Source organism: Hemibagrus wyckioides, linkage group LG17 (assembly GCF_019097595.1).
Source record: "Hemibagrus wyckioides isolate EC202008001 linkage group LG17, SWU_Hwy_1.0, whole genome shotgun sequence".
In the NCBI taxonomy this organism is placed as follows: Eukaryota; Metazoa; Chordata; class Actinopteri; order Siluriformes; family Bagridae; genus Hemibagrus; species Hemibagrus wyckioides.
Genome location: NC_080726.1, coordinates 21,788,614 through 21,809,562, shown reverse-complemented (window position 1 = coordinate 21,809,562; position 20,949 = coordinate 21,788,614). Strand labels below are relative to the sequence as shown.

The 20,949-nt window shown below is 40.9% G+C and overlaps 2 protein-coding genes across 3 annotated transcripts in view; both read right to left on the bottom strand.

Annotated features, from left to right (window-relative positions):
- The window catches only part of sik2b (salt-inducible kinase 2b), a 48,102-nt gene extending 43,277 nt beyond the window's left edge, over nucleotides 1-4,825 (bottom strand). Inside the window, exons 1-3 of the mRNA XM_058413745.1 lie at nucleotides 4,334-4,825; nucleotides 2,459-2,575; nucleotides 232-295 (exon numbers count right to left, since the gene is read on the bottom strand). Coding sequence (XP_058269728.1) covers nucleotides 232-295; nucleotides 2,459-2,575; nucleotides 4,334-4,471 — 319 coding nt within the window. The 5' untranslated portion in view covers nucleotides 4,472-4,825. The remainder of the gene's footprint in view (nucleotides 1-231; nucleotides 296-2,458; nucleotides 2,576-4,333) is intronic.
- Nucleotides 4,826-5,895: 1,070 nt separating this feature from the next.
- laynb (layilin b) lies at nucleotides 5,896-18,206 on the bottom strand. 2 transcript variants are annotated; one of them, XM_058414445.1, is made up of 7 exons: nucleotides 17,978-18,206; nucleotides 15,452-15,752; nucleotides 12,527-12,684; nucleotides 12,381-12,428; nucleotides 9,511-9,582; nucleotides 9,302-9,407; nucleotides 5,896-8,232 (listed from the first exon to the last, which is right to left on the bottom strand). In XM_058414445.1, the coding sequence occupies exons 1-7, from the start codon at nucleotides 18,051-18,053 to the stop codon at nucleotides 7,953-7,955; spliced, it is 1,041 nt and encodes a 346-aa protein (XP_058270428.1). In that variant the 5' UTR covers nucleotides 18,054-18,206; the 3' UTR covers nucleotides 5,896-7,952. The 2 variants fall into 2 exon arrangements, with proteins under 2 accessions (XP_058270428.1, XP_058270427.1); XM_058414444.1 differs by having other exon boundaries at nucleotides 5,897-8,232; nucleotides 9,302-9,419; nucleotides 17,978-18,205.
- Nucleotides 18,207-20,949: the final 2,743 nt, after the last annotated feature.

Genomic DNA, 20,949 nt, shown 5'->3' with positions numbered 1-20,949 from the left:
AGCTTCGGCAGCTTGAGACAGAAACTGAACGTTTGGCAACATTTCGTTTTGCATGTAGTTTCATTTTTCTCTGCACTACTTTCACTTTCTCCTTTACAACAAAGGGATTTTTTTAAATGTAGCAACAGAAAGAAAAAAAACCACACTTCTTACTTCACTTCTGGATTAGGAAAGAGTTTTATATTAGATCATTTATATAACATGATCAAATGAAATCTAAGAGCCACTTACCAAAAATTTCCCCGTTTTTGGCATACTCGGTCACCAAGTAGAGCATGTTCTTGGTCTCCATGACCTGTGTAAGAACACAGAATCCGACAATGTTCACATTTTCACACTCTCCATATACAGTCTATTAAATATTTGCACTACACACACACACACAGACACACACAAAAACGCTGCCTTGAATCAGCTGACCTGGTTGCAGGAAAAAAGACAAGTGCATGACTTTTATAAAAAATGTGCAATTGGTTTAGGGCCTTGTGTCGCCGCTGCAGCAGGACCCGTGCCTCTCCTTTAGCGGTACGATGGCATCGGCGTGAATCAGCCCGGCTGCTCGGTTCTCTGCTCCGTCGTAAGCTTGATTCATAGTGCCGTGACCGAGGCGGCGATACGTGGGAGGACTCCAAAATTAGCCGAAGAGAAAACAAAGAGATGAATACGGCTTTTAAAAGAAGTAGGAGGCGGAGAGGATCTATTATAAAACGCAGCCAATCATAGATGCGGTACGGATTCGGCTTCTGATATTCAACATTCGTTCATTCATTTTACACTGTGTGGGGTTACGGGGATGAAGTAAAATTCCTGCTTGGCCTTTTTAAACACAGCAGTGTGGATTGTTCTAAAGATGTTGATGCGTTTTCTACAGCAGCATTAGATCATCAGAACCGCCAGCTTGATACAGGGACTTGTTAATATTTTAAACACTTTGCGGTGTCTGGATAACATGACAAGAAGCAAGGGATGAACAATGTGTCGGTTGAACAACAGACAAAAACCAAGCAAAAACCCACACACTTCGCAATGTGCTTCTGGGTAACTCTGCTTCACTTTGGGTCACATCACACCACCCTGATTATTGTCCTACAGGCCCTCTTATTACTTTATATCCACCAAAAGCATGCTCTCCTGCTGTTTGTCTTCCCTAGATGGGAAGCATTGTCTTCTGGAGATTTTCATAACATGCTGACCACAAAGTACTTCTCCTCCAAGCCGGCTGCCAAATATGCAAATCTCTCGAAGCCAACTCGAATCATCTGATGTAAATCAGATTACACAATTGTCCTGCCAGTGTTCTATGTGACGGACCACGAAGTCAGTGTTTAGTCAAATCGGGCTTGAATTATAAAGGCGTTATACATATATACACACAGTATAACATTGTGAGCAGTGACAGGTGAAGTGAATAACACTGATTATCTCCTCATCATGGCACCTGTTAGTGGGTGGGATATATTAGGCAGCAAGTCAACATTTTGTCCTCAAAGTTGATGTGTTAGAAGCAGGAAAAATGGGCAAGTGTAAGGATTTGAGCGAGTTTGACAAGGGACAAATTGTGATGGCTAGAGGACTGGATCAGAGCATCTCCAAAACTGCAGCTCTTGTGGGGTGTTCCTGGTCTGCAGTGGTCAGTATCTATCAAAAGTGGTCCAAGGAAGGAACAGTGGTGAACCGGCGACAGGGTCATGGGCGGCCAAGGCTCATTGATGCACGTGGGGAGAGAAGGCCGGCCAGTGTGATCCGATCCAACAGACGAGCTACTGTTGCTCAAATTGCTGAAGAAGTTAATGCTGGTTCTGATAGAAAGGTGTAAGAATGATGACGGGGTCAGACCTGTTTTGGCAGGGACCGACACACTATTAGGCAGGTGGTCATAATGTTATGCCTGATCGGTGTATATAACTCATTAACACACAAATAGAGTCTTCCTCAGCAATAATTCCAGATGCATATGAAACATTTTATATACATCTGGGATGTGTCTATGGATGATTCTACAACATCTGCATGCAGTGTCCTTTTTGTCCATCTCTCTTCTGTCTCTTAAGTGAATACAGTATTTCATTATGATAACACATTCCAAACTCAGAGTAAGTATATTAGTGTGTGTGTGTGTGTGCGTGTATCCTGGTTTCAGGGCTGTGGGAAGCTGGGGGTTTAAGATGACACAGCACGGGCCTGCCGAGCTGCCCTCTGTTTATGTGGCCCGAGAGGAAATGACTAATTGACCCATGCAGCCTGAATGGAAGAGCTGTTGGAAATAATGATACACAGCGATTACGTGGCCACATTTGGACCGCTCGTATCATAACGAAGCGCTGTTCACATTCCGTACAACTAAAATGACCGGCGGTCTTACATAAGGGGGCTGTGAGGTAACTCTGAGAGAAGGATTAACCATTAACTCCGTCCTGAAACATGGTCTGCTTATTGTAACAAGCGGGATTAACGTTACCTGGTACATCTTAATAATATGTGGGTGATCCAGCATCTTCATGATCTTCACCTCGCGATAGATCTTCTCCAGGTTTACCGAGTCCAGCTGGGTCTTGTCTATGATCTTTATGGCCACCTGTCGAAGAACACAGCAGCACTGTGTAGTTAGTGGACAGGCTCTGAGATTCACGTCCAGTCTGCACATGCCCTCGCAAAGTTCAAAGTCACATGACATGACCGACGTGATGACAGATACCTGTCTGCCATGACTGATTAAATAACTTTAATGTTTCAAATAATTCCCTCAGGCTAGTCTGCGGATTGCGGAGGCGCTGCACATGAAATAAGGTTACGTCTCTAGAAACACTTCTGATTTAAATGTTCTGAGTTTCATTTGCTTTTAATTCAGCTCTCTGAAAGGAGGAGTGCAACCTCATCAAAGAAGAGATAAATGAGTTCGTCCTACAGAGTTTACTGGACGCACTCTATTATTTCAGTGCTTTTTTTCCCCCCGAGCAGCGAAGCTAACATTTTCATTCACCAGTCTTGTCCTAATCACGTTATATCAAATCTGTCAGTGTGTGGATGTCATCACTTGTGGTGACTTGTCCAGCTGACCGCTGAATGACCTCAGGGTTCTTGGATAAAGCTGACGCCTTGCATGGAGTGACAAACTGAGCCATAAACACTCCTGATGGCGAACTGCAGCATTCAGGTCACATCAAGAAACGTGTACAATATTCTTACAGTCGTCTGAGCTGTGTTCATTCCCTGACACACTGCTTGCGCTCTCTCTCTCTCTCTCTGACGGTCTCTCTCTCTCTCTCTCTGACTCTCTTTCTCCCCGTCTGTCTCTCCCTCTTGCTCTCTCTCTGTGTCTCTCTCTTGGACTCTCACTTGCTCATTCTCACCTCTCACTCTGTCTCTATCTGTCTGTCTTGCGCGCTCTTTCTCTCTTTCTGTCAGTCTCTCCCTCTCTCTCTGACAGTCTCTCTCTTTCTGACTCTCTCCCTCTCTCTCTCTGACTCTGTCTCTCCCTCTCTCTCTGATTCTCACTCTGTCTGTCTCTCCTTCTTTCTCTCTCTCTGTCTCTATCTGTCTGTCTTGCTCTCTCTCTCTCTCTCTCTCTCTCTCTCCACTGCGGACGTGATCCCTGCAGAAGTTATCTGAAACCTTAAAAAGTTCTGATGCATATCATGAGCATGTTGCTGTTATCAAAAATAAATAAATAAATAAATAAATAAATAAAAATCTGCCTGAGGGCCAGTGCCAAAAAAAAAACAGAGATAAACAAGATGTCAGCTTACACCAGTGAGGGCTTGAACATGAACAAAACAGCAGCTATTATCACAATATCGCAACTGTCACACAATTCAGCAGCAGACACCACACATCCACACGCTCCATGGGCTTTTACAACAATAAATAGCAGAATTGCATATTTTTACACTTTTCCCAATTGAATCGGATTGTTTTATGACACAGATCGTGCACGTGAACACAGCACACACGTCATGCTCCGTATCAGTATCAGGTATTGATTGGTTTTATGGATAAAGGTGGAAAGGCTTAGTGTTCACTTAGCAATGAACACTGTCTCGTGCAGAGCAAATCTGAGATAGAAAATAAAATAAAATAAAAAAAGCAATAGTGCTGTGCTGTCCATTAGGATTCGCTACATTTGTAAAGTGTGTGTTTTTTTAAAAAAAAAAAAAAAAAGTTGCAAAGACACAGTAATAGCGCGTGGATACTTTCTGATATTATGTGACTGAGGTTAGGTGACTGAAGTTGCAGCGGAAATGTAATGCACAATTAGAAGGACAGTCGTGCATGAAGTTTGCACAGCTCTATGAACAGGTGTTTGTTGCTGGAGTGCTCGAGCCTGTGCACTCACCTCAGTTTTGGTGATTCTGTGTCTCGCCAGTTTGACCACGGCGAAGTTTCCCTTGCCGAGCGTGCGCTCGATGTCGTAGAAGCCCACACGCACTGGCCCGCGGAGCGCCGCTTTCGGCTCACAGTCAGCCATGACCATGCTTTTACTGCAGGACACGGAGGGAAAAACAGACAGGGAGACTTCAGCCTCGGTGGTCGGAAGGCACCGACGCGCCAAAAGTAAAAACAAGAACCATGTCTCGGAGCGAAACGGAATCGCCAGCGCGCGCGCGCGGCCACTTTTGACCGCTGCCAGCCGCCGTAGCCGAACTAAGGGCGAGAGAAATTGGGAAGAGGTTTGAGAGAAGTGCGACGTGTCACGCCAAAAAACCGCCCCCCCTCCACCTCTCTCTCTGTGTCTTTTTTTTCCCCCCGATACAATAGAGCTATAATATTTCAGCTCTTATTAGCGCCAGTGCGCGAGCTGACTCGCGGGAGGCATCGTGTTCTCTCTGCTGACGTGTATTGACGTCAGAGCCGAGGGGGGGGTTATTTGGACCGGAGAGGGGCGGGGCTTTGAAGCGCTTCCACACATCAGTGCCAAACTCGTCGCCAGGGCGACCAGAGCCACCGCTGACGTCAAGAGAAGAAAAAAAAGTTTGCTTTCTAGTTGGATAGAGCGGTGAAGTAATGTCGGCCACAACTTCCATCAACTACTCAAGTGCTTGTTGTAAGGGGGGTGGCACGCGCTCTAAACATGATCTCCGATCTCACGATAGTGTGTCCAGAGTTTCTCACAGCTCACATTTACAATATTGAACAACACTCAGCTTAATTCCACTATAATCATAACCTGCACCCTGTAGACCAACCAGGACAATGTAGGAGACCTCACTGCATAAACACAACCTGTTATACTGGTGGCTTAAAGGAAAACTCCACCACAAAGAACTTGCATGTTGGCATTTTTGCAGACGTCCTTATCCAGAATGACTCTCACTTCATCTCATTTTGTACAACTGAAGGTTAAGGGCCTTGCTCAAGGGCCCAGCTTGGTGGACCTGGGACTCAAACTCATAACCTTCTGATCAGGAGTCCACTGTACAGTAGTGCGATTTACTTCATTTCTGTCTAAACAGACCGATGCGGCGGCGCTTGAGAACTTTCTCACCTCATCTGCACACTCAGAGCTTCAGCTTTAGTACCATCAACACCACTATTGTGTTAGTCATCTTGTAGCTGTGCAACTGCATTGCATTCTGGATCTTTAGGCCCAAACATTGTACAGATGTGTACACTACCTGGAGTTGAACCTAATATTTAACTCTGCCATTTAAAGCAGCTAATGGCTAAAGTCTTTTTATTGGTAGCATATATGAATCACATTACAGAACGTCATGTGTTTGATTTGCAATGTTTTCCTCATGTTTAACAGCATTGTATCTGATTCTTGACAGTTGTGTCTTAAGCTGCATGAAAGTATTGTGGCTTTGGCATGCAGAGCAGAAGGTACCTAGTATGTGTTTTTCTGACCAACTCACTAGGCACGCGCATTCAAACAGGGACATCTGCTGGTGAGGCTCATTATTACATCGGTAATAACAGCTCTAGTTTTTTTTTATTTTTTAGTATTTTTAACAGTATTTTACAAAACGCAACATCCATTTTGTAACAGACAGTATTAGTATGTTTCAATATGTAAGGTAGAAATATGCAAAACTAACACCACAATGCACTAATAACATATTTATTAGTCCTAAAGGTATAATTAAATAAAATGCAATGACATTCAACACATATGATTATACACCGATCAGGCATAACATTATGATCACCTGCCTAATATTGTGTCGGTCACCCGTCATGCACTGCGTATTTTTACACCTTTCTATCAGAACCAGCATTAACTTCTTCAGCAATTTGAGCAACAGTAGCTCGTCTGTTGGATCGGTTCACACGGACCAGCCTTCTATCCCCACGTGCATCAATGAGCCTTGGCCGCCCATGACCCTGTCGCCGGTTCACCACTGTTCCTTCCTTGGACCACTTTTGATACTGACCACTGCAGACCGGGAACACCCCACAAGAGCTACAGTTTTGGAGATGCTCTGATCCAGTGGTCTAGCCATCACAATCTGACCTTTGTCAAACTCACTCAAATCCTTATACTTGCCCATTTTTCCTGCTTCTAACACATCAACTTTGAGGACAAAATTTTCACTTGTTGCCTAATATATCCCACCCACTAACAGGTGCCATGATGAGAAGATAATCAGTCTTATTCACTTCACTTGGCACTGCTCATAATGTTATAACTGATCGGTGTAGTGTGTGTGTGTGTGTGTGTGTGTGTGTGTAAAATAATGTTGGACTGATTACTATAGACTTAAACACAGACATAATAATAAAAACAGCTATGTGTAAAAATTCATTATTAAATTCCTAGCAAAGGTGCAAAATAGTGTAAATGTAACATATTGACCATGTACGCATGTAAAAATGTAAACACTGTCCAGATTGAATGATACCTTGTTCTGAGATAATACCATACAATCAAGAGTTAAGAAGAATTCAATCATAGTGTAACAGGTATTAAACATAACTGTCAGGATGTACACTTATATTGGCAAAGGTTATGGGACGTCTGCCTTTACATGCACATGAATGTAATATGGATATAACAGCTTCAAAGGCTTTCCACAAGGTTTAGGAGTGTGTTTATAGGAATTTTTGACCATTCCTCTAGAAGTGCATTTGTGAGGTCAGGCACTGGTGTTGGATGAGAAGGCCTGGCTCACAGTCTCCGCTCTAATTCATCCCAAAGGTGTTCTATGGGGTTGAGGTCAGGACTCTGTGCAGGCCAGTCAAGTTCCTCCACACCAAACTCACTCATCCATGTCTTTATGGACCTTGGATTGTGCACTGGTGTGCAGTCATGTTGGAACAGGAAGGGGTCATCCCCAAACTGTTCCCACAAACAGTGGGGGTGGGGGTATTTGTCCCAATACTTTTGGCAATGTAGTGTATTTCCACATATACACAAATCCTGAAATTGAAAAAATTCAGTATTCCTTCCTATGTTATGTTTGTTATGCAAACAGGTTAAAACAGTATGGCAGAATTTCTGACTGTATTTCATTCACTATAATTTTAAAGCACAACAGGAAGAGTGAAACATTGACAGTTTTATGCTTTTATGCTGCAAACAGGATTTTTAACACCTTAAAAATATCCAAGCTAAGCAAAATGAATGCTGTTATTTTGCCTTTGAACCAGTAAGGCTGCTGCAGAATCAACAGAGTCTGAAAAACAGAGTGAGCAGGCAAAAGGAGAGTCAGGACAGATGGGCAGAGAGTTCAGGGCATTATTGTGCGAGTTTCCGTATGCACTGTCTTCTTCCTGTGCACAGAGGAAGTGGCTATGAGGTGATGACATCTTTGTGTTTCTTTGTACTGCCCATTTCAGAGAAGCCGGCATTATTGTCCACCTCAGGGATGAGCGTTTACAGGACCCCATATCGCATTGGGTTGCTCTAGATTGCATGAAAGTCAAAGCACAAACACAGATGAAGTTGAGATGAATTCTAGCCAGGTGGGTTGGAAGTCACTCGATTCTGGTCTCCATCACATCACTTGAGAGGTTCAGTATCCGTAAATGTCATTATCCACCCATCCTGCCTCCATGGTGGCTGGAGTGCTGCAGGTCTCATATATGTCGTTGGTGACAAAGCCAGCGGTATTGCTGGGGACGTTCTCGTAGTCTGCTGAACTAAATGTTCTGTTGATTTCTGAGCTCATGTATTCTAGTTGGGCCCTGTTCCGCCTGGGACCGTCCTTGGGGCCTGGGCTTCCGCTGCTTTTCAGGGCACTAGCAGGTACCCATTGACCTGGCACAGCATAGATGTCATTTTGTTCCTTCCTCCTGAAAAGATATTAAAGTTATTAATCTCAATAGAACAATTACAAATAGCTAGTAGAACTAAGTCAAGGTGACTGGACAGTCATAATCCACACTGTAAAGCTAGCAAGATAGCTAACATAAGCTAACCTGACAGGATTTCTGAGAACATTTTTAGATATTTATAATCCACACTCTAAAGCTAACCAGCTAGCTAACACGAGCTAACCTGACACGATTTCTGAGAACATTTCTAGATGTACATAATCCACACTAAAGCTAACCAGCTAGCTAACATAAGCTAACCTGAAAGGATTTCTGAGAATTTCTAGATATTAGGTGTTGAGGCCTGGAATCCAATTTATCCCAAAGTGTTCATTAGGCTTGAGGTCACGGCTCTGTGCAGGACAGTTAAGTTCTTCCGCTCCAAACTTTAGCAAACCTTGTATTAGCCTTGCACATAAACTTTGCACTATCATACTGGATGTTTAAGCCTCTTAGTTCCAGTGAATGGAAAGCTAGAGCTGACAAAGTCTTTATTCTATACAATTGGGTGTAATGGTCAGGTTTCAACATACTGTTGTACATATAGTGTAGCTCTGGAATGATACCATCCAACATCATATGACCCGATCTTGTGCTTGACCTCGCACTCAATCAGTTGACTGACCTTGTAGTATTCCATGAAGCCAAGTGTGTTTCTTGTCTAGTACTATAGACAAGCCAGTCTACAAGGAGTGCTCTCTTCTTCTTCAAGGACTCTTCTCTGACTGGTCACTTTATCCATGTTCTACAAGGTTAACATTACCCTTCCCAGTAAAGTAAAAAGGATGCTCATCTATGAACACCGTTCCACAGTTCCTTATCTTTAAGGACTGATGCCAGTGCAGTGACCAAGTTCCAAGGGAAAGTTCGTATTTATTGCAAATAACGATTCATCCATCACTACCTAATGTCTGGACCACTCCATGAATGCGTTCCATGTCGCTTGTCTGTAGTTAGCGGATCATACGTGAATAGACTTAGCTATTTAAACCACTTAATATAAATACAGTAGGTGCTTGAGATGTTTGTTTTAGAAGTTTTCACTCACTTCCTCGCCATGACTTTATAACAGAACACCCCAGAGACCACCAGTATGATCACAAGCAGAACAGGTACAGTAGCCAGGAGGATGTAGGTAATGTTGATGGCTTCATCTGAAAGAGAGACTGAGTAAAAGATGGCATCAGCCATACAAAGAAGTTTTAATCCATTCAGGCCAAAAAAGGAATGGGATAATGAGCTGGTCAAATAAGTTACCTGATGATTCAGAAATTCCGGTGTTTATCTTTTCATCATTCAGTGTGACAGGAAGTGGTTTAAGAGTTATGGCTGGTAAGAGAAGAGAAAGCCTAAATTTAAGACATCTAATTCACACATTGCCTAAATTGTAAAGAACCGTTCTTACAATTACGAGTACATCTCATTAGATCCCATCCACTTTATTAGTAACACCTATACACCTACACATTCATTTACATTTATGACATTTGGCAGGCGCACCTATCCAGAGCGACATACAAACGTGCTTTGAAATCTCTATCAGTGAACACATCAACACTCATTCATGCAGTTATCTTTTCAGCCAGTCATGTGGCAGCAGCACAATGCATACAATCATGCAGATACAGGTCAAGAGCTTTAGTTAGGTTGTAGGCCTCCTGGCTGGCTCGCCACTAAAATACAGTATATCCATTAAAAGCATCCTAAAATATATCCATATCAAACATCAGAATAGAAAAAAATTTGATCTTAGTGACGTGAGCTGTGAACTGTCACAGATGTGAACTGTGGCATGGTTCTTGATGCTAAATGAACTGGTTTTGAGTGTTCCAGAAACTTCTGTTCTCCTGGGATTTTTACACATTGCCAGATTTTCCTGAAAAATATCACCTGGTCTATTTCCAGTTTCATGATTCTTGTTCCTGGCTGATAGGAGTGGTACCTGATGTGGTCTTCTGCTGTTAGCTCATCCTTCTTAACCTAGGTTATCCTTCTTAAGGTTTGAGATTCTGAGATTCTTCTATTCTGCTAACCACAGTTGTAAATTACTATAGACTTCCTGTCAGCTCAGACAAGTCTGGCCATTTTCCTCTGATCTCTTTCATCAACAGTGTATTTAATTCTGCAGGCCCTCTGGACAGCTCTTGACCTGTATCTGTGTGTTGATATGGATTGTGCTGCTGTCACATGATTGGATAACTACATAAATGAGCAGATATTTCTAATAAAGTGGATGGTGAGTGTATATAACCAATCAAGGATCTACAAGCTAGTTTTACTGTATAAAACGTTCTCCCACTGGGTTAATACTGCAAGCAAAAGTTTTTCATGTGAACGCATGTGCCATTGCTTTAGCAGCTGTGCTGGGTGTGACAGACGCATTAGTACAAAGATAAGCTCGAACCTGTGAAAACAAACATGCTTCAGGTAGAACAACAGAAGCTATGATGGATGAGGTTTGTTATTCTTATCTAATGTTTGCAAGCAATTCCATTCATTTATAAGGGCCGCAATGTTTTCCCGACTGTGACGCCTACTTCCCTGAACGTTCTATCTTACGATCGATGGTACTGCTTGTTACTCTGGCCATACCTATTCCTGTTGGGTTTTTATCAATCGTTATTCTTTTTCTCAGGGATGGAAAAAAGGTCAGAGATATGATGCCTAAGTGAAAGTATAGATAGTTGTATTAAAAAAAAAACGTTATTATAAGTGGACATATCCGGCCAAGTGCCAGGTTTTTACAAAAAAATTAACTTATTTAAAGCTTTTAGATAACATTTAAAGCCTGATAACATCATAACTGTGCTGGCTATATGCATGATTAACACAATGTGGTTTAATAATCTGTTATTTCAAAGTAAAATATCTTCATTATTCAAATAATCAATATTAATTTATTATTTATCTACACGTTGACGTCCTAGCTGATACATAATAATACTTTAGTAAAAGGGTCCAATTACTCAAATGTTTTCCACCCATGCTTTTGTTTTTATTTTTCTCTTTAAGAAATAGTAATAATTAGCCTCCAGGATGCTACAGAGAATGTTAATTAACATAATCCCATATGTAAACTCTGAGATACAGATCACTTTCGAAAGTATCGGAACAACAAATCCACTTTATTATCTTCTTTTTTTTTTTTTTGGCTAACCCAAAGATACCCAAAGATATTTGGGTTTGAGATTGAAACATAGATTAGAAAGTCTGATCTGTGGAAGCTGAAAGTCTGATCTGTGGAAAGTGAAAGTCTGATCTGTGGAAGCTGAAAGTCTGATCTGTGGAAAGTGAAAGTCTGATCTGTGGAAAGTGAAAGTCTGATCTGTGGAAAGTGAAAGTCTGATCTGTGGAAAGTGAAAGTCTGATCTGTGGAAGCTGAAAGTCTGATCTGTGGAAGGTGAAAGTCTGATCTGTGGAAGGGGAAAGTCTGATCTGTGGAAGGGGAAAGTCTGATCTGTGGAAGCTGAAAGTCTGATCTGTGGAAGGTGAAAGTCTGATCTGTGGAAGGGGAAAGTCTGATCTGTGGAAGGGGAAAGTCTGATCTGTGGAAGGGGAAAGTCTGATCTGTGGAAGGGGAAAGTCTGATCTGTGGAAGGGGAAAGTCTGATCTGTGGAAGGGGAAAGTCTATGTATCTATTCATGTTTTTTTATTCCTCTATGGATCTCTAAATGTCTTCATTGTAGAGCAAAAATAAATGAACACTTTTCTCAGTATTACAACAGGGGACTGTGTGCTTAAAATGGGTTCTGTATTCATTAAAGTCATGACTTCTTTCTCTAATATTGTTAGTAGTGGCAAAAACGACCAAATAATAATAATAATAATAATAATAAATTCTTCCTCCTTTATTAGAGGTCCTCATGTGTATGGATGACCAAAAGATTTCATTTGAAATCAGGTCAAAATGAAAAAATCCACTGTGCTTTGCTTTAATTTATGAGCAGTATTGCCCCAGTGCTCTTTTTTTTAGTATTCTAGACAAATCAAGCTGAAAAGAATAGACAAAAGCTCTATGTTTGAACGATTGGACGCTTTGCTGCTGTGGTAAGCTGATTACAATTGCAGAAGAGAATAAATAAAAGAGCAACTAGACCATTCAGACTGATTTTTTGACTATTTTTACCTGAGTGAGGAGTGGAATTTCCAGCAGGAGTAGGAACCGGAGTTATTTCTATAGAGATAAATTATAGGCAGAAATTTAAACAAACAAAAATGACTAGAAAATGATATTTAGGATATGATATAATAAATAAAATCTGCGTAACACACCTTCCACGTATTTGCATATGAAGTTATTTTTGCTGTTGCATCTGATATCACTCCACTTGTACATATAGAGTCTTTTCAGAGAAGCAGGAGCGTTGGGTCTGTAGTACAGGGCCACACACTGGTCAAAACCACACGAGGGCTCATTCAGCAGCCAGTTCCTACAACAGGCAACACAACACAGCCTCTGAATAACTGCTGCTATTATAAGAGACAAGATCTTTTATGATAATTACACCAGTAAATGTGTCTTCAAATAAAGTTTCCTTTGTCCCTCTAGTATACACAGGGATTCCTGGTGGGTGGGCCAGCATTAAATGAAGGCAGCAACTTTTATCCAAAGTCCTGTGGTTTCTGGTATAAGAAGACCAGGCCTACACAGTCACATCTGTTTCTTTTACTGTTACGAGGCAAAAACTCAAATATACAGTCCACATCAAAAGTACTGGAAAGACGAGGCCAATTCAAACAAAAACTTGATATGAAAGTCGTCTAATATTCATCTGAACCCCAGTGTCAAAAAAGAAAAAACAAAAGAATCAGCCTAGTTGTTCAAATACTTTCGGAAGAGACTGTTTGGGACTGCATGGGTTTAGTAAGAATCCAATGGTTTCATGGTTTTGCTAATTAAGCAATAAGCTTATCAGGTGTGTTAGGAGCTGGAACAAACATGCAAATTGTCCAGTATAGTGTAGAGCTGGACATACAGATCCCAATATGAGATATATAAATATTCCTTTAAGCTGCTGCTAATGTTATTATTAATTGTCTTAACTAAGATGCAAGAAAAGTGAACATTTTTCGGGTTGGAAAGACAATCATATAATATCAAAGATATCTTATAAAACCTGATTCACAATATAACCAGTTCTGTATTTCAGGCTACTGTTTACATTTTTAGGATGGAAATTTGCTCCACCAGCAGCTGGAACAGAGCTGCTCAGCTCTGCCCTGTTTCCTTAAAAACAAATCACAGAGGTACACATAGTTTCAAACAGAGACGCTGGTGCCAGTTCGGGAATAGTGAAGGCTTGGTACAGTGGCACCTCGGACCACCCCTGTGTTGGAATTTTCGGTATCCGATTCGAATTTTCGAGTCAATTTGACCTCGGTGTAAGAAAACATTTTTGGTATACAACTCCGTATGTCGGTTCATGTTTCATACAGGATTGCAACGGATATCAAAATTTTGAACAAAATTCGAACGAATGTTAATGTGAACTGTATTTTCGACAATTTTTCAGCTTCCGAAAATATTTTTCTGTGTTCGACCCGACCTGAAAAGAACTATTTTGACCACACATGCTTTCCATGCGGTATACTCTGGTGTAGACAATAGAGATGAAGCAATTTACACGGGTCATCTGTTCTGAAAGCATCGTCTGTGAGTGCTTGTGTTATAACCCCATGCTATCTTTTGTGGTATAATTTTAGTTGCCATGTCTCTGAAAAACGGCTAAATCAGGCATCCATGTTGCCAAGAGGAAAGTTGTGAGATCAACCATAGAGTTGAAACAGATTAATTCGTTATTAAAACATTATTTCCTATGGGTAAAAATAATTCGGCCAGACTTTTGGAACGAATTCAGGTTGAACACCGAGGTACCACTGTAATGTAGTTCATTGTAGTTCACCCCGAGGGCAGAAGAGGGCTCTAGAAAATTGCGAACTGGCCCTTTAAGGGCTTTGCTGCCAGGAATTTGACTACATCCTAGACCAAACTCATTTATGTCATGTTAGCTGGACCAGAAATTCATTTTAGTGAAGAACTTTTCCATACTTTAGAAACTTAAATTGAATATTAAATGAGATCTACACAAAATAGGCCATAATATGAAAGTGGGGGAATAAAATCAAATATCCATCCATCCATCCATCCATCCATCATCTATAACGTTTATTCGACAGAGGGTCGTGGGAAGCCTGGAGTCTATCCCGGAGACTCAGGCCATGACCCAGGGTACATCCTGGACAGGGTGCCAACCCATCACAGAGAACAATTACACACACTCACACAAGTTAGAGATGCCAATCAGCTTACTACATATATCTTAGTCCTATCTTAGGAAACCAGAGTACTCAAAGAAAACCCCTGAAGCACAGAGAGAACATGCAAACTCTGTGCACTTAATGCCCAATTCCAGAGGTGTGAGGCAAAAAGTTCTTTGGAAAAGTGACATGTTTATCATGTTAAATCTTCAGTTTGCTGATAAAGAATTACATTTCATTTCCTACAGTATGTCAAAACACAATATGTGTCTAAGCTTGGGGCCCTAGTTTTATTGCTCTGTTCTGCCCCCTAGTGAAAAAAAACAAACAAAGACTAACCCCATATAGTCAGGTCCAAAATTTTGAGCACCAATAAAAATGCTTCTATATTGCATTATTTTCTAATTTAATGCAATTACAATTAAATTACAATTTAATATAAATTTATTTCATAATTGATAACGACTTGAGTGCATGTATATATGAATTTGTTGTTTCTTAGCATTAGTTATTTCCCCTTTTTGCTTTAATGACAGTGTACTCAAGCTTGCATGGACTCCACAAAAACTTATTTTAGATCAAATCCATCAGAGAGTCTTATGAATACATGCTTCAGTAGGAGAGATTAGACTTGTGGAAAATCTGACGTTCTGTACAGAGCACTTAACTTGAACAATATCACTAATTCACTAATTTACTTAGAAATAGAGCAGAATCTTCTATATTAAATATTCAGGATATTGAACAATTATTTTTTCTATTTAAAATATCACAAAATTCCCAAATCCTCTGTTTCCTTTTCATTTTAAATGAAAATTTTCCCTGGTAGTGTCAGACTCAGACCCCACTGCATGTCTCTAGACCTGGGAGTGTTCGAGACAGTTGTTTACATCTTCAATCATTCCATAGTTTCTGGGCCAGAAATGTAAGCAGTTGTACCTGTAGGTGGCCTGGCTATGATCCAGCCAGTAATACTGTGATGAGCAATCTACAGCTCCTGACTCTTTGGACCCTTGATTCCTTCGAAGTCCAATCCAGAAGTCACCTTCAGTGGCCGGCGCGCCTTGAACAAACTTCTCCATTAGCCTCTGTTCGCTTTCTGTTTCAATACTGAGCAGCTCGCCGTCATCTTCCCTGCACGTCCTCCTGGCCTCCTCAAAGCTCGCTCTGTACCAACTGTTCTGGTGGTAAGCTATCTTATAGCACGGCCTCTCGGTACCTCGCCGGCATATGCGCTGACCTGTGAAGCAAAATGCACAATAATTAATTACGTAAACTACGTGCTGAATGTTTGTATACGTTTGGTAGGACACTGAAGAAATGAAAGTGAACTGAGAGACCAAATTAAACATTAGAGTCATTCCCAATGTTTTTAGAAAATCCTTTTTCCAAGACATTTCCCATGACTTATATACATAACAGCTGTTGCACAAGGAAAGTCATTTTAGAATGACTCACATCTGCCAACATCTTTAAACCCTTAAACTCAGAGCAGCAGGTTCTGAAACTCCTTTTACTTGGTTATCTTAAAGTGCGTTCAATTCAAAATATTTTGTGTATGAACGCTATTTCAGCAGCTTAGGATGATGTCACTTACTATTTACAGGACCATTTACCCATTTTCGATTGTTTTTTTTCCCCACGTGCCTGCCTAACTAGAAAAATAGACTATAAATATCCAGGTTTTCCAGGATGTGTGTGGAACTGGAACCCGAATCATGTTGTCACTGAAGCCTGTAGCGTACACCAGAGGCACAGATAAATACAATGTAAATACACAGGCAATGTAATACAAACTGTAGACAAAACTGTACAGATGGGTTCAGGAAAACCAGGTCCGGTTCTTATACAGATCGGATCAGGAAATGAGATCTGAAAATAGTACTGGTTCGGTGAGCGATCAGATAATTGGATTTCGAATCGGTTCCTATCGATCAGAGTTGAAACAGAATCGGTTCTTATTACAGGTTCAGGAAATCAAATCGGATTCAAACATCGCTTCCTGTGCAGATCAGAAAAGGAGATTGGATTCTTCAGAGTCAGGTCTTGTCAGGATAAGATGTGGAAATTGATCCGGATTCACAATCAGTTCCTTTACAGATCACATTCATGATTAATCCCTGTACCGAATGGATTAGGAAATGTGATCGGAAAAAGATTTCCTGTACAGATGTGGATTCAGAAGCAGTCCCTGAATAATAATCCGGATTAGGAAATCGGATCGGATTCAAACATCGCTTCCTGTGCAGATCAGAAAATGAGACTGGATTCTTCAGAGTCAGGTCTTGTCAGGATAAGATGTGGAAATTGATCCGGATTCACAATCAGTTCCTTTACAGATCACATTCATGATTAATCCCTGTACCGAATGGATTAGGAAATGTGATCGGAAAAAGATTTCCTGTACAGATGTGGATTCAGAAGCAGTCCCTGAATAATAATCCGGATTAGGAAATCGGATCGGATTCAAACATCGCTTCCTGTGCAGATCAGAAAATGAGACTGGATTCTTCAGAGTCAGGTCTTGTCAGGATAAGATGTGGAAATTGATCCAGATTCACAATCAGTTCCTTTACAGATCACATTCATGATTAATCCCTGTACCGAATGGATTAGGAAATGAGATCGGAAAAACAGATTTCCTGTGCAGATGTGGATTCAGAAGCAGTCCCTGAATAATAATCCGGATTAGGAAATCGGATCGGATTCAAACATCGCTTCCTGTGCAGATCAGAAAATGAGACTGGATTCTTCAGAGTCAGGTCTTGTCAGGATAAGATGTGGAAATTGATCCGGATTCACAATCAGTTCCTTTACAGATCACATTCATGATTAATCCCTGTACCGAATGGATTAGGAAATGAGATCGGAAAAACAGATTTCCTGTGCAGATGTGGATTCAGAAGCAGTCCCTGAATAATAATCCGGATTAGGAAATCGGATCGGATTCACAATATTATTATACAGAGTATCATCATGCGTGTATATTATTGGATGAAATGACTCTATAATGATATAGATTTTCATTTAATACATTATTAAGCGATCTGATCTCCGAAACGGTGAATATCCCACATTTCTCTTACACAAAGAGAGCTGTAGCTGTAGTTAATAATACACACATGGAAGGCTATCTTGTGTGTTTAAAAACGTGTCCAAATAAAAGGAGACTCCTGAGATAACTCTAAAGGAAACTTCACTCCTACAGACGACATTAAAACTACTTTGTAACCACAAGGACACTTTCGAAGACCCCCCCCCCCCCCCCCATTAAAAACATGCGATAGCTACAGTGCCCTCTCCTCTATTAGTTTTTAATGAAACTTTCAGGACAGAACCATTATCCGTAACATATTTAGGTTTTTAAGCAACCCTCACATGACAGCTGTTACGAGTGAATAGGCCTACTGACCGTTAGTTTTTTTTTTTCCACACACACTGTCCACTACACATCCGCTTACTTACTGCTGAAGCCTTTTAGTGCGCAGCCTGGATGACAACAAACAGCCAAAACGGTTCCGATCAGCTTCATAAAATCCATCTCCACATATTTATTTACATCGATGCTGAAGTACAATTCTGCTTTGTCCAAAAGTCGTGCTGTCAAATAAACAGAAAGAGTGAAGAGAAGAGTGTGGCGGTCTCAGAAAGTCCTCCAATCCTCATGTCCCACACACACACACACACACACACACACACACACACACACTAGAGAAGCCTACTAAATAGTGTGCACTGTGTGATAAGTATGCCAAGTGGTGCACAACAGCACGAGAACCTACTCCTCTGCTACTTTTCCCCTTTGCTTCTTTTCCTGACGTTTAAAAATCCCTGCATGAAGAAGGATAAAGGAAGAAAAATCGGTCTAGGCTACATGGAGGGGTATGAAAAGGGGGAAAAAAGGGCCATAAATTGTGCACTTAAAGGAACACTGCAACCACAACGAAAATGATGCATGCACACAGTGGTGAAACTTCTCTAGTCTGATTTCCCAGCTGGGAGAAAATTCAACCAATGACACAAATTCTGAAGAACTACAACTGCATCATCTTCTAGTCTGCTTCCATATTACACTAGCTTAGTATTTAAGGTGACGGACTACTGATCAGAAGGTTGTGTGTTCGAATCTCAGGTCCAACAAGCTGTCACTGCTGGGTCCCTGAGCAAGGCCCTTAACACTCTATTGCTCGGTCTTATAAAAAAAAAGAGAGAGACAGAGAGAGAGAAAGATAAAGTGGATAAAGCTGTCTGCCAACACACTACACCAATACTACATCAGCACTAGACACACACTGTACTCAAACTGCAGCTATAATGTACAAACACTGGACACACACTGAAGCCACACTAAACTCATACTGGACACACAATGAAGCCACACTGAACTCAAATTGAACACACACTAGACATACACTGGACACACAATTAAGCCACAATGAACCCACAGTGGACACACACTGAACAAACACTGGACACACACTGAACAAACACTGGACACACACTGTGGTAACACTATGACCCTGATGAGTTAACATACTTGTTTAATGCATGAAGAGTATGGATGCAGTGCAGTGTGTAGATCAAAAATTCCACACTGATAGTATGGCATAGTTGCAAAACATTTATCGTTAGCTGAAAAATTAAATTTAGATAGTCATTTATGCATTTGTATTATAACAGACAGGATTAGTCTGGGAAAATAATCACACACAGTTACAGTGACATCCAGAACAGTCACTGGCAAAATCTATGACTTGAACGACACTCTTAGCCAGCTGAACAAACAGAAAAAACATTTTTTTCTCCAAAGAACTGACTGTACATAAGCATTTTTCAGTACTGGCTTGCAAACTTTCCTGGCTCACTGGCAATGAGCAAATTCAACATACCTTAGGTGTGTTCAAATTTTATTCAATGTGGAAGCCTTGAATGCAAGCTTGTGAATTCATGAATACACCAATACAGAAACAATACAACACCAATACTACACCAACACTACACCAACACTACACCAATACAGAACCAACACTACACCAATACTACAACACTACACCAACACTACACCAACACTACACCAATACAGAAACAATACTACACCAACACTACACCAACACTATAACAACACTACACCAACACTACACCAACACTACACCAATACAGAACCAACACTACACCAATACTACACCAATACTATAACAACACTACACCAACACTACACCAATACAGAACCAACACTACACCAATACTACAACACTACACCAACACTACACCAATACAGAAACAATACAACACCAACACTACACCAACACTACACCAATACAGAACCAACACTACACCAATACTACAACACTACACCAATACAGAACCAACACTACACCAATACTACACCAATACTATAACAACACTACACCAACACTACACCAACACTACACCAATACAGAACCAACACTACACCAATACTACAACACTACACCAACACTACACCAATACAGAACCAACACTACACCAATACTACAACACTACACCAACACTACACCAATACAGAACCAACACTACACCAATACTATACCAATACTACACCAACACTACACCAATACCACAACACTACACCAACACTACACCAATACTACAACACTACACCAACACTACACCAATACAGAACCAACACTACACCAATACTATACCAACACTACACCAACACTACACCAATACAGAACCAACACTACACCAATACTACAACACTACACCAACACTACACCAATACAGAACCAACACTACACCAATACTACACCAATACTATAACAACACTACACCAACACTACACCAATACAGAACCAACACTACACCAATACTACAACACTACACCAACACTACACCAATACAGAAACAATACAACACCAACACTACACCAACACTACACCAATACAGAACCAACACTACACCAATACTATAACAACACTACACCAACACTACACCAATACAGAACCAACACTACACCAATACTACAACACTACACCAATACAGAACCAACACTACACCAATACTATAACAACACTACACCAACACTACACCAATACAGAACCAACACTACACCAATACTACAACACTACACCAACACTACACCAATACAGAACCAACACTACACCAATACTATACCAATACTACACCAACACTACACCAATACTACACCAATACTATAACAACACTACACCAACACTACACCAATACAGAACCAACACTACACCAATACTACAACACTACACCAACACTACACCAATACAGAAACAATACAACACCAATACAGAACCAACACTACACCAATACTATAACAACACTACACCAACACTACACCAATACAGAACCAACACTACACCAATACTACAACACTACACCAATACAGAACCAACACTACACCAATACTATAACAACACTACACC